General features: G+C 64.4%; 1 protein-coding gene across 2 annotated transcripts in view; it reads right to left on the bottom strand.

Moving 5' to 3' along the window:
* Positions 1-6405: 6405 nt before the first annotated feature.
* Positions 6406-13535, bottom strand: part of AFAP1 (actin filament associated protein 1) — a 134962-nt gene continuing 127832 nt past the window's right edge. For both annotated transcript variants that reach the window (XM_039232087.1, XM_039232086.1), the window contains 2 exons: positions 12352-12513; positions 6406-10243 (listed from right to left, as the gene is read on the bottom strand). In XM_039232087.1, the coding sequence (XP_039088018.1) occupies positions 10217-10243; positions 12352-12513 (189 nt within the window). In that variant the 3' untranslated portion in view covers positions 6406-10216. The remainder of the gene's footprint in view (positions 10244-12351; positions 12514-13535) is intronic.

Genomic DNA, 13535 nt, shown 5'->3' with positions numbered 1-13535 from the left:
CCGCACACATTTCTTTTTTTTTTTTTTTTTAAATGTTTTATTTATTTCTAGGAGAGAGAGAGAGAGAGAGACAGCGTGAGCAGGGGAGGGTCAGAGAGAGAGGGAGTCACAGACTGAAACAGGCTCCAGGCTCCGAGCTGGCAGTCAGCACAGAGCCCGACGCGGGGCCTGAACCCACGAACCGCGAGATCATGACCTGAGCGAAAGTCGGACGCTTAACCGACTGAGCCACCCGGGCGCCCCATGCACACATTTCTGAGCTGGAAGGGTGGGGGGTCACGTCCTGACCAGGAGGCTTGAGGGGGCTTGTCCCTCACGCGTGGCTCGCAGGCACGTGGCCCAGGGGAGGGGAGACCAGCGTCGCCAGGGGTCCGGCCGCGGCTCAGCCCGGCTGGCTTTCAGTCGTCAAGGAGCTAGAAGAAAGTTCTGGATCTGAGTGTCAACCAGTGGGGCTCAACGGCAGCGGGTGGTTGTCCAGCGCGAAAGGGCCGTGGGAGCCTCTGTCGCCTAAGTAAACGTGGACGTGAAGTAGAGCAGAAGTGGGGGCGCCTGGGGGCTCAGTCGGGTGAACAGCCGGCTTCCGCTCAGGTCATGATCTCGCGGTTCGTGGGTTCGGGCCCCGCGTCGGGCTCTGTGCTGACTGCCAGCTCAGAGCCTGGAGCCTGTTTCAGTCTGTGACTCCCTCTCTCTCTGACCCTCCCCTGCTCACGCTGTCTCTCTCTCTCGCTCTCTCAGAAATAAATAAAACATTAAAAAAAAAAAAAAACTCAGAAAAAAATGTAGAGCAGAAGTGAAACGTCCCCGCGCACCTGCCCGAAACCCAGGCGGCTGCGGGGATGAGGTGCCGCCGCTCGGCTGGCTCCCCCGACCTCTGCGTCAGTGTCCCGACCCGGGGCGCCCCCGTGTCTGTGCTCTGCTGCCCTGACGCTCCATTGTCTGCTGTCACCCGGCAGCGCTGAGGTCCCCTCTGCAAGGTCAAGGAGACGCAGAGACGCAAGACGCACGTGCCAGACCAGACACGAGGCACTCGTGTGGCCGACGAGGGCCGGCGGGGGGGGGGGGGGGGGGGGGGGCCCTCCGGGAGAGCCCCGGGAGCCGTTTTCCCGGCCGCTCCCGGCGAGGTCGGTGCTGGGATTTCCGGAGGGTCCCCAGGGTCTGGTCAAGTTCGGGACAGCCGCCCTCTTCGGGGCCGCAGCTGAGATCTTCACGGCAGCGCCCGCGGCCGCCGCGCCCTCTGAGGAACGTCTCACGAGAGGATTAGGACCCGGCGGCCACGGAACTTGGGGTGTGGCACGTGCGTGTCTCACCAAAGGTCCTGGAGAACCGGGTGCTTTCTCCTCAGCGGCCCCCTCGGCGTGGACGGGCGCCCCGGGGACGGAAACGGTGGCCGGTTCGCCCGGGCAGGGGGGCTGCCGTCCCCGCCAGGCCGAGGGGCTCGCTCGCCGTGGCCTGCGCTTGTGCGGGCAGAACGGGAGGGCCCCCCCCCCCGGGGCGCTGGCAGCTGTGTTCATTCTCGTAAAGCAAGTGGCCACATGCCACGGCAGCCACGTGTGTCCCGCCCTCCTCGCGGGCCTGCCCGTCGCCCACCGGAAGGAGGGGGTGGAGGTGTGGTCGGCGTCCCGGGCCGCAGCCTCCAGGTCCTGCGTGGTGGCGGTTGTCGCAGCCACTCGGATGGCCCAGGTTTACCATCTCAGCAGGAAGGGGCTCCCGGGGCCCTTCCTCCCACGCGCGCGGGACTCAGGGACCATCACGGGGAGGGCTCGGTAACACCAGGCGCACTGAGCGACTCGGGCTGGGGCTCCTCCTCCACCCATAACCTCTCGCCATACACCCCGCACTGGCTGGTGGCCTCATGGCCTTGGGGTCCCCGGGAATGCGCCTCGGGTTGGAGCCGATGTCCGCGGACCCCCCAGGGTGAGAACCTTTCTCTTCCTAGTGCGCGTCTCTGCTGCAGGTACGACTGGGGCGTTAGGTGGAAACGTGCATTTCAGACTCGGTCAAGGGGCTGCAGCGCCCCGGGTACATGGGGTCCTGGGGGGGCGGCCCGTGCAGCTCTGGGAGGGGTGAGGACCCTGGTAACACCCCTCCCCCCCCCATCTCGAGTGCACTTGTTTGGTTCCGTCCACGCACTTTGGTCCTGGGGACACGGAGATTGGTTATTCTCAGTGCACGTCTCACTGCACAGGCCAGGCCCGCGTGTCCCTGGAAGGTTCCAGCTGCCACCCAGACCCTGCAGCCGGGGTCCCATTAGCTCCATGGAATTCGGGGACAGGGCTGAGCGGAGACAGCCCCTATCCTCAGCTCTGACTTGCAAGCAGCAGCCACTAGCCACCTTCTGGAATGTTCCCTGGGCCAACCACCCTCTTCTGCCTCAAGAGTGGAGGGAGGGTCCAGGATGATGGAGAGGCCCACACACCCCGCCTGCAGGGCCTGGACGCCCTGGGTGCTCACCAGCTGGGGAATGAGTGAGAGGAACGAATGATTCGCGCCCAGGGGCGTCTGTCCTGGGGAGAACAGGACCCGCGCAGAAGGGGGTTCAGCTCCAGCAAAGCCTCAGGGGCTCAGGACGGGCCGCACCCGCTCCTCGAGGTGCGTGAGGCAGGCGGCCGAGCCCGGGGTTGACTAGCGCAGACAAGAGCGGGACGAGTGTGGCTGTCATTGTCACCAGCCACCGCACCATTGTCACAGCGGTGTCTCTGAACGGCTTCTCCAGGCCAAGCCCCGCACCAGGCGGCAGAGATCCAGAAGCGGGGTGCCCCTCGGGAGCCCCCAGCCCTGGGGACGTGTTTACGAGCAACCGTGGGAGAGCCACACCCAGAGGGACGCGACTCGAAAGCCACGGGCCTGGGGGGGGGGATGACACCATGAGGTCCCCGGGTTGAGAGGGGTCCCCGGGTCGTCCTGGGTACACTGCTCCTGAGATGGAGGTGGGGGGCACACCGGGGGCAGGGCAGGAGCGACGGCACCTCCCCACACACCCCTGTCAACAGAGCAGCCTCCTGGGTCACAAGGTGGGCGGGAAGGGGTGAGGGCCTGCCGCTCGGGCGCCTTCTACGGTTTCATCAGCGCCGACGGTGGCTCCCCACGGCGCCCCCGCACGCGGTGGGATGGGGGGCCCAAGGCTCCCGTGGGGGGAAGAGTTCCTACAGGGACAGCGAGCTCTGGGCCCGCCCCCAGGAATGGGAAGGACACAGGTTCTCAGGAGACGCATAGCTGAAACGTGGTGGAACATTCTAGATCAGTGTCTAGATGGACTTGCCGGACATGGGCGGGGCAGACGGAAGAGGTGGGGGAGGGAGCTGCCTGACCCGCGTCTCAGCTCTGTCTCCTGCTCCCTGCGCTGCTGCCCCACCGCCCCCCTGCCTCCCCAGGACCCCAACCCACCCCCGGCCCCCTGGGGACCCCTGACACCCCCAGCCCCCCGCCCAGGACCCGACTTCCCTGGCACCCCCTGGGACCCCTTACCCCCTCTGGACCCCTGGGACCTCCCAAACCCTCCCTAGCCTCCTGGGACCCCTGACCCCCCCCAGGACCCCCGGGGTCCCCTGACCCCACCACCTCCCCCGGTCCCCCGACCCCCCGGCCCCCAGGACCCCCTGCCTAGCATGCAGCAGTTGGTCTGGTTCCCACATGACTTCACCCTCGTCCCACCGTGAAGCTCACACATGGCAGCCGTGGGGACCCTCAGACTTCCCGAGAAGACGGGCTGACCCTGCAACGTGGGGGACGCCCACCCGCAGGCGGGGAGGGTAGGGGACACAGACGCGTCGTGTGTGCATCCGGCTGGCCTCCCTGCGGCCTCTGCCACCTCCTGTGGCCAGTTCTGCATGGCACAGTCGTCAGAGCTGGAGACTTGCCCTTCCCTGCCTGGAACCTTCCAGTGCCTTCCAGCCCCACCAGAAACTCCTTTCCGGCCGCCCTGCCCCGCATGCTTGCAGCCCCCCACCCAGCAGGACCCCCTTGCATCCGGCACGTGCCGGAGCCCCCTTTCAGGGGAGCCTTGGGCGGACCCCATGGTGGGAGCAATTCAGAGACGTCAGCCCGGGGGCTCTGGGAGAGGTCTGCTCAGCCCTGGCGGCTTGTGGGGGGGACCGTGTCTTCCCTTCCGCGGGCGCGGCTGTGGGCTCCTTGACGGCGACGGGGTGCTGACCGCCCCACTTCCTGCTCGGGGACCCAGTAGTCGCCAAAGCTGGACTGAGTCTCCTCTGACCAGCAGGTGAAAGCACGGCGCCGCCCACCCCCCTCTGGCTGGAGGGCCCCCCGTGGGCTGCGCTCCCCCCGCCGCGCCCTGCCCTCTCCCATGACGCCCCTCCTGCCTGTGCCCTGGCCTCCCTCGGCCTCAATGCTGGCGCCTTTCGAGGCTGTTTCTGTTTTTGTTTCACTGTTGCCCAAACCGCCCAGGAAGCGAAGCTCCGTGGGAACCGTGACCCTCGCCGTCGTCCACGTCCCCCGCTCCGCCCGTGTCCACCGCAGCCGTGGGCACAGGACGTGTCGGCCCGCCTGCGCTCCCTCCCCGCGCGTCACCGCCTGCGTGGCCCAGGGTGGCAGCAGAGCGAAGCCGTCTCTGTGCCCGCGGCGCCCAGTACGACCCAGAGGGCGCTCAGGGGAGCCTGTGCAGCAGCAACTGTTGGGCCCAGATGTGCGGGGCCCCGTGGGGTGCCTGCTCCCATGGCCCGTGGGACTCTGGGAGGACGAGGCACAGCCACCCGGGGCGCGGGGACCCCCACCGCTGCAGCTGCCCCGGCCGGCCTGCCGTCGCAGGGACACGTGCGGCGACCCCCTCGGGAGGGCAGTGTGCGTGTGCAGGGGCGAGGCCGGCCATCTGAGGGCAGGAAGCAGGCAGCCCTCGCTGTGTGCGGCCCCAGGCCTCCCGGGGGTCAGGCCCGGCCGGAACTGAGCCCCCAGGGCACCCCCTCCTCCCTCTCATCCCACTTCCTGGCGATTTGGTCCCTTTGTACGAAAAGACAGCCATTTTTAACAGCGTCATAAAACTGATGAAGTTTCCATCGTGCAAGTTCTGGATCACAGGCATCCGCTGATGCTCTCCCTGCTTCCCGTTAAGGAGCTGGGCTCCTGACGGACGCTGGGGAGTCTTCGTGTCGCCTGCTCCCCAAAATTGCACACGAATGACCATCCGGAGTCGTCCCTGTGGTTTTGAAGAGCAAAGGCAAGACCCCTGGGGGCTCCAGCTGAGTTTTAAAAGAAATTAAAGCGGCGCTTGCTGTTCGCCTGGCAGCCCACCGGGACGTGACGTCTGTGCTTGAGCCCGGAGAAAGGGCTCGGCCAACACGACGGACCTACCAAACCTCCCGGGGACAGACTGCCCGGGGGAGCGGCTTGGTCCCCGGCTCCCGCGTGCGGTTACACGGGGTCGGGGCACGCTGGGACCCCCTCCGTCTAAGTCGGCTGGGAACGAAAGGGGCCTTTCTCCACCTGTGACGTGACCAGCCCCCACCCCCACGGGGAGACGGTTCGGGGCAAGGAGGCACCCGGGACGGCTCCGGACCCAGAAGGGTGGGTCTGGGTGGGCGCTTGGTCACCCGGACGTCCATGGGTCCCACACACACACTCGTGCACCCACTCCAGCGCACCCCCCGACCCGGGGTGGGACCCCAGCGCACCTCTCGACCCGGGGTGGGACCCCAGCGCACCCCTCGACCCGGGGTCTCCCTGCTTGTTGAGCCAGATGTCCCACAGACTTCGCCCCAGCGGGCCACCCTCACCTCCCTGCCAAGGGCGGCCCCTCCGCGTCCTGTCTGGGGACAGGCCGGCCTGGCAGCTGGGGCCGCCTCCTGCCCGTGCAGGCCAAGCCCCTTGGCAGGTCCGGGTCAAGGAGAGGTCTGGGCGGACCCGGGCACCCGGCAGTGGCGGGCGGGGGTGGGGGGGGGTTGTTGACTTCATCTGTGGGCTCAGACTGGGAGGCCCCGGTGCCCCGCGGGGGGGCGCGGGGTGCACGTCCACCTCCACACGCTGCCAGCCTGCCTCGGGCTCCCTCTTCTGCACAGGGCGTGGGGGGGGGGGGTCTCCAGTCTCTCCAGCCGCTGGTTAGACTCACCTTCCACTGCCTGCCCCCACCTTAGCCCGAGCCGCCCCTGCGCCCGCTCTCCACCCTCTGCCCTGCTGTCGCCTCGCTCCTCGCTGAACTACGTAGAGGCCACGACCCTCCCGCACACCCTCCCGGCGGCCTCGAAGCCGCCGCACCGTCCCCCGAGATGCCGGACATGTCCACGCAGCCCCGCACTGGCCGGCTGTGTGCGAGAGCGAGCCCCCGAGGGCACAGCAACACGGCGCGGCGCCCACCTCCTGCCTTACCCGCTCCCTCTCACCCTCCTCTCCCACCTGGAGACCGTGGACGACTCGCCCCCGCGGCCGTGGGCTCTGCAAACCGAGTGAGCGAGTCGCAGAGGCTGCTGGACGCGTACAGCTTTATTGAGGACACGCGAATGAGGCACGCCGCGGGGCGCCAGTCCGTGCGCTGCGCCGTGCGCAACAGTAGAAAACTCGGTTAGTAAAGCAGAAAATTCAAGTGATTTACTACAATATGGAGCGAAAGGCCTGAAAACCGGTATCTCCGTTGGAAGCTTCCATTGATAAAAGTTCTTACTGTATGAATTAAATACATTGAGAAATACAATGAAAATATATTTACAATCATTTAAAATGGGCACCGGCGACATATTTAAAAAAATCTTTGACGTTTGTTTCTTTTTTTCCAAAGAGAATTTTAAATAGGACTTTCGTTGTTTTAAAAAATACAGTAGGAAATAATTACAATCTTAATATGAAAACATTTTACAACTTACAGCCGTGGTCAATTAATGCTAAATATAATGTGAAAGCTGGTGTTAAAATTTAAAGTCACTGTTTTCTTGCTAGAAATCAAATACAAATATTAAAAACACCTTTGGTCCCTAAAAATCACCATCAGACGATCCCATGTTCAAAGCACCTTCCACGCGATGGCTCGGAACGCGGGGGACACGTGCCCGCTGTGGGAAGGCGGCCTGTTCCGGAAGATCGCAGCCAGAACTGGGGCACGAAAGACGGGGCGGGGGGGTCGCGGGCCCGGCGACTCCCGGGGCGCATGCAGCCCGCGTGCCTTCGCTCCGGACGAGCTGCCCGGGGACGCTCCCGCGGGACCGGCTGAGCCCACGCTCGCACGCGGTGTCCTTCACCTTCACGTATTCACAGTATCAGCCGGGCCCACCCCGGGGACAGCGAGGGGCCGGCGACGACAACAGGAACAAAACAGTAATCGCTCTTTAAAATGACACCACAGACTGGAAATTTTTCCCCCACTAAAAACTTATCGTAGAGAGAAAAAAGGGAGGCAAACAGCAAGCAGTGTGAGCGACGCCACCTGGGCCCCTCGGGAGGCCGTGTCACAGGACGTGGCCGGCAGGTGTGCGGCCAGGAGGCGGCTTCCGGCCCGAGCACCCGCAGGGACGGCCGCCATCCCCTTCTGGATGGAGAAGACATGACCACAAATGGGTCCTGCCCGCAACGCCCAGGCCGCCCACGCTCACAGCCGTCCCCCTGCAAACCTGCACGCGGGTTCCCGATTGGTGCTGTGGCTGAAACGAGTCTGGGTCTCCTGGGCGCGGCCTTCAGGGCTGAGGGTACACACTGCTCGGAACACACTTTGCAAAAGGTGACAAATCTCCAAACCATCGGAGTAGCTTGGGGCGTCTGGGAACCAGACAGTGAAATGCATGCGGAAGAAGATCAGGCTTGGCAACACCGAAGTGTGCAAATGAACGAGGTGGTGGGGGGTGGGGGGGACAAGACGGGTTTAAGCCGTGGCGTATAAACGGTCACCCAGAGAAGTTTCCAGAAAGCTCCACGCCCTTCTGGACCGCACCGCAGACCCAGACGGTTTACTCAGTGGCAGAACCATCTGGAAGCCTGGCAAGGGCGTGGCTGGCTTGTCGGCCTTGCTGGACCCTCTACGAACTGTGAACAAAGGAAAAATGGCCGCCCACCTGTGCCCACACCAGAGGTGGCCATTTTGTTCCTGTGCAAAAGGCTGGTGAGCGACTTTCAAACATCACGAACACATAAAAATGGAGGGCGTTTTGAAGGTGGATGACATCTGACCAGATGCAGAGCCCCGGGCTGATGGGGTGGCTTCTCGGGGAAGTGGCCGGTCACCACAGAGCTGGCCCCATCTGTGGGGCCACCACGTCCCTCCCACTCGGGGTCAGGACCCTGCTACGGGTTGGTCATCATTCCCTGAACAGGACCGTCCGTCATGGGTCTGGTGACGCCTGGAAGGGAAGGTGACTTCTCCAGCGGGACGTGACTGGCACCCACGCGGCCCTAGGGTGCCCTCGGAGGGCGGTCACATGACACCACTGTCGGGGATTCTGACAAGATGGCTAATGTGGGTCTAATATGTACAGATATAAATTAAAAACTCTATTTATTGAACATATACAAATAAATAACTTACTTTGAAGCAAATCCCTTCACCTAACTTTCTGACCAAATCTAAAGATGTCGAGGGGAACGCACAGCATCAAAGGAGCCCCGTATCGGCACCTTGCCCCCGCGACCCCCACAAACGGCTCCGCAGAATGCAGGACCTGCCTAGGCCTGGCGTCCCCTTTAAAGGGCTCATGGCTATGAGGGTGAATTAAAAGCCTGGCCGTTTCAGACACCAGCTGTGGATGTCAGGAGCGTGAGGCCCAGGGTCCGGGTCCCAGCCCCGCCTCTGGCTCCGACGGGCTGTGTCCTTGGGCAAAGTCATGGGGAGAAGGGTTTGTGCCGCCTGGGGTCTCCCCAGCTGTGCTGGCCGTGGTCGGGTGTGCAGGCTGCACACTTTCCCTCCTGATGGCCGTAACCTGGCAGCTGTCTCGGGCAAAGCCAGCCATCGAGCAGAGTGGCCCGAGTGCCTTACGCTGAGAAACTGTATTTGACCAGAAGGCAGCAAAAATCTACGCTGGATCAAACTTTTTGCTCTTACAGAAACTCAGCTTCATACAAGGAAGGCAAGGCGGTCCAGCTTCCCACAGACAACAGCCATGCGGGGAAGATGGGCCCTGAGCTCTCAGGGGCACCCCCCCACCCTTGATTTCCCAGGGGGGCCGAATGCGCCGGGTGCCGAGGAGAGGAGTCTCCGCCTGCTACGGTGCGACGGGGGCCCCGCACCAGCTCACGCCCTGCTGCGGGCCGTCTCGGGACGGGCCGCGGCGGCGCCTGGGGGGAAGCACGGGAGCCGTTTCCTGCCCGCCGCTCCCGTACGTGGTGGGAAGCTCGCTCGGGATCAAGGCCCGCAGCGCTGCGGTGTGGCTCGTGCCCCCGAATCTGTCTGCAGGGGGGCCCTGGGGTGACCTACTTTTATCCATCGGTAGCTGCACCCCCCTAACTGAGGATTCCTGAGAGGGTCCCTCTGGGGACAGAGCAGATGGCCCGGTTCTTGGAAACGCCACACGGGTGCAGGGGGCCGCCCGGGGTCCCCAGCTCTGGGCCTGCGAGCGGCGGGATCTGTGGTTCTGCGGGGGGGGGGGGGGGGGGGAGCGGCGCCCAGAACCTGCTTCCCCGTCACGGGGCCGGACCCCTGCGCGTGGAAGTTTCGCTGCCATCCTACGAGGCGCCTGCGGGCTCTGAGTGGCAGGCAGGGCCCGGGCGCCGGGCAAGGGGACAAGAGCGCGCGTGAGTGAGGCGGCAGACACACTCCGCCGCCTTCCAGAAGCAGTACAAATAATTAATAAAACAAGATACAGAATCTCTGAAAGACCCTTAGAGCTAAGTGCAACACACAATAGAGAGAGAAATTTTTTTTAGTTTACAAAGAATGGCAGCTTTTCACGTCACGGTGACAAAAGCATTTGTCCAGAAAAAAAAGACAACGAAAGGTAAAAGATGCTTCACAGCACAGGCTCGTCACGCGCCCGCCTCTGGTGACGAGGGGGGACGGGCGCGTGGGGAGGGACGCCGGGACCCCGGCCGCTCTCCCGCGAGGGGCCCGGGTCTGGGTCTGGGGGGCCCCGGCGGAAGCGCACGCGGAGCCCGGTGAAGAGGCACAGCTCCCCGTTTCCCACGGCTCCTCCGTCCTCTCTGCCCTTTGACAGGCGGAGGTGGAGACCACCGCGTCACAGAGGTTTCCGTAAGGGGGACGTGTTCAGTAGCAGGGTGCGCGGGGCGGCGCCGGAGCTCGGTCACGAACGCCCGCGTCCTGCGCTGCGGCCACGGGGGGGGGGCGTCCCGCCGCGCTCTACGTCCCGTTCTTCAGCTCCCATTCCTGAGTGGGCGAGAGGAAGGACACAGGTCACGGCGCCCGAGGGCCACGGCTGCGCCCTGGGAAGCCGGCCGCCTGCAGCGTGGGGACCGTGGGGAGAGTGGCCATCCGACCCGGGGACCAGACCACGGCGAGGGCGGCCGGGAAGGTGGGAGGAGAAGGGGTGTGTGGGAGAGGGGCCGGGCGCCCAGCAGGGGGGGCAGCACCGGCCGACGTGTGCGCCGACCCCCTACCACACTTGGTTCACTGCGCACCTGTGCGCGTCGCGTGAATCCGGGAACTTCTCACCTTTCCCAGGGGTAACAGTTAAAGCTTAATTACAGTTAAATGTCCTGCATTAACCAACGTGTCAGGAACTAGAGCAAAGCCGAGCCGCCCTCCGCTCCCAGCAGACCACGCGTGGGCACCAGCAGGCGGGAGGTGCGGACAGAGGACCGGCCCGAGATGGCCACGTGGGCGGGTGTCCGCAGTGAAAGCCAGGAGCCCCCCGCCCCCGTTCACGACCAGGGCCGTGCAGGCTTAGAGAGAAGGTGGGCGTGTCACCCCCAGAGGCTGCCACAGGAACCCCTGGCAAGTTTAGCAAAGGCGAGGCCGTCGCCAGGCGCAGGTCACGGTGGCCAAAGCCAGGCGGGACAGGGAGGGCTGCACGGACACGCAAAATCAGAAGGTGGGCAGGGGGGCCACAGCCCCGCAGGCTCTCGCTGGAGAGGTCGGGCGCCGCCGGGGGCACCGGGCCTGGAGGTGGAAGCCCATGATGGGTGCCCCTCACCACCCGGGCTCCGGAGGGCACGCCCTCTCGTGCACGGAACGTTCCCGTGGGCACCAGGAAGCCACTCTAGGGGCGCTGTCTGGGCTGACACCTTCCGCGCCCAGAGCGAACTGACCGCCCTGGTCCTCAGAATGGGGCTGGGGTGGGCGCCTGAGCACGCGTGTGATGTCCCTGAGTGTGGATTCCTGTTCCCAGAGCCCCTGGCCCTGACCCCAGCCGTGAGGCTCCCGTCGCCTCCCGGGGATCCTGGGAAACCCCTGTGTGATCCCCCTCCCTGAGTGAGGGACCCGCGAGCAGGGACAGCTGCTCCCCGCTGTGGGCCTGGGCCAGCCTCCGTGCCGCGGTGCATCTGAACCGGCCAAGGTCACGGAGAGGTGGCAGGAGCTGCTGTCCGTCCCCAAGCTGGGGACTGCCAAGCACCCCCAGGCATATGGCTGGGGGGGCCTGTGGCGGCTCCGTGGTGAATCTGATCTCTTCCACGGGAGAGAAACCAAACAAACGTCGCACTCTTACTTCACGGCTCATCTGCAAACAACTAGGGGGCCTGGACTGGCCGGCTCGCTCCCAGGCCAGGGGGCTGAGAGGGGGACAGGCGCCGAGCCGGAGCACCCCTCACACTCAGTGGTGCACGCGGGCTTCAGTCGCGGGCGTGCCAGGAAGGACACGGGTCCCGACGCTCTCGCTGTCACCCTCCCCCCGAGAAGACCGGCATTTTTAGCCAGTTCGGGCCACAGAACAACGTCATGACAGCGACAGGGCCCAGAGGCGGCGGAGGGAGGCCGTCCGCCTCCACACGCGTCAGAGCAGATCACGCTCATCTGATGAACTAAGGTAATTACTCTGAGCGCGACTTCTCTGCATGCTGCGCGCAGTTCCCGCCGTCAAGAACCGTTCGTTTTGATAAACTATAAATGGATTTAAGATTTTCTGAGAGTTTCAAGGTTAGCATCCCGGCTTGTCTGGGCCGATCCCGGGCGGGAGGCCGGAGGGCACAGACGGGCACAGACCTTCACCCTGCGCCCCCAGCACCACTGGCAAGGCAGCGGGGGGGGGGGGGGGCCTGGGCCCTCGGTGAGAACCACAGATGTCACCTGGTTCCGCCTCCACCCCAGCCAGGAAGCAGGTCCACCCGGAGCTGCCGCTGTGAGGGACAGCAGCTGGCGGCGCCCTGAGCGAGGTTCTGGGGCTCCTGGCCCTTGAAAAGGAGGCTGACCCTGAAGGAGGCCCTGGCTGTGGGGAGAACCGCAGGGCCCTTGCAGACCCCCCCCGCCCCGCCCCGCCCCTCCCACGGCGGCCGGCACACCCTGGGGCAGGTGCCCTCTCGCCGTAGGATGGAGCTCACCTTGGCCTTCCGCAGCACGTGCCCGCGGCAAGGGGAGCTCCCGGGCGGCTGGCTCTTCCTCAGCACGGCCGCGCTGTTCACCGGCACCGGGCCCTCGGCGTCGCTCGTTTCGCAGCTGGACATGGGTGAGCTCTCCAGAGTCCGGTGCCTAAAAACCGGAGACTGAACACAGAGAGGAGGCCCCGTGTGAGTCCACTCGCTCTCCAGCAGCGATGTCCGGCAAGAGAGCCGTTCCTTTAAAATTTGTTAATGTCTGTTTATTTTTGAGAGAGAAACAGAGCACACAAGCAGGGGAGGGGCAGAGAGGGAGGGAGACACAGAATCTAAGGCAGGCTCCAGGCTCTAGCTGTCAGCACAGAGCCCGACGCGGGGCTCGAACCCACAGACTGTGAGATCGTGACCTGAGCTGAAGTGAGATGCTTAACCGACTGAGCCACCCAGGCACCCCTGAGAATTACTCATTTTAAAGGAAGCACACAGGATTTGGAAATGGACAAAAATGATAACCACAATGGCCTGCATGGTCAGCCCCCAGTTCTGAGAGCACCTTCTGGACACCATTTCAGAGGGGACGACTGCTTGAGCTGGGGGGGGGGCATCCCTCGCCATTTGCACAGTGTTTTTTACCTTCAAAGAGCTCTGCGTGCCACCAGGTGGTGGAAGGCACCGTGACCGTGGCTGGGGGCTGCACAGAGCACGTCACGCAGGCTGGGGCTCACTGTAGGGACCCCAGCCCAGATAATCCTGAGGCTCCCAACCCTTTGCAGCCCGTGCAGCTCACAGACACCAAAGGAAGGCGTCTCCTGCCTGGAAGGCTTAGCGTGTGACCAAACGTGCCTTCAACTGCTGGCAGCCCCCAGCCGCCCACACGAGCCATGGGTTGCTCCTTGGGGAAGAGCGTGGCAGTGAGCGGTGCCTGCCCCGACAGGGGCCCAGGACCAAGCCCCCGAGCACGGCGGCGTAACATGTCACAGGCCGGATGGGTCACGTGGCACGCCGCTGGGGAGAACACTGCTCCCGTCACCAGTGAATTGGGTCACTCACAACCCCCTATGGGGGCTACTGACCCTGGAGGCCAAGCAGCTAGCCTACCCGTGTTCCGGTTTACTTGGAAATGCTTTTAAAGGCCACACTGGCTGGGAGGGAGTGGGGGACAGGATGGTTGGCAAGAAAGAGAGAATCAC

This window comes from Hyaena hyaena, unplaced genomic scaffold (genome assembly GCF_003009895.1).
Source record: "Hyaena hyaena isolate Hyena2069 unplaced genomic scaffold, ASM300989v1 scaffold_63, whole genome shotgun sequence".
Taxonomy (NCBI): domain Eukaryota; kingdom Metazoa; phylum Chordata; class Mammalia; order Carnivora; family Hyaenidae; genus Hyaena; species Hyaena hyaena.
This window is presented reverse-complemented; position numbering and strand designations above follow the sequence as displayed.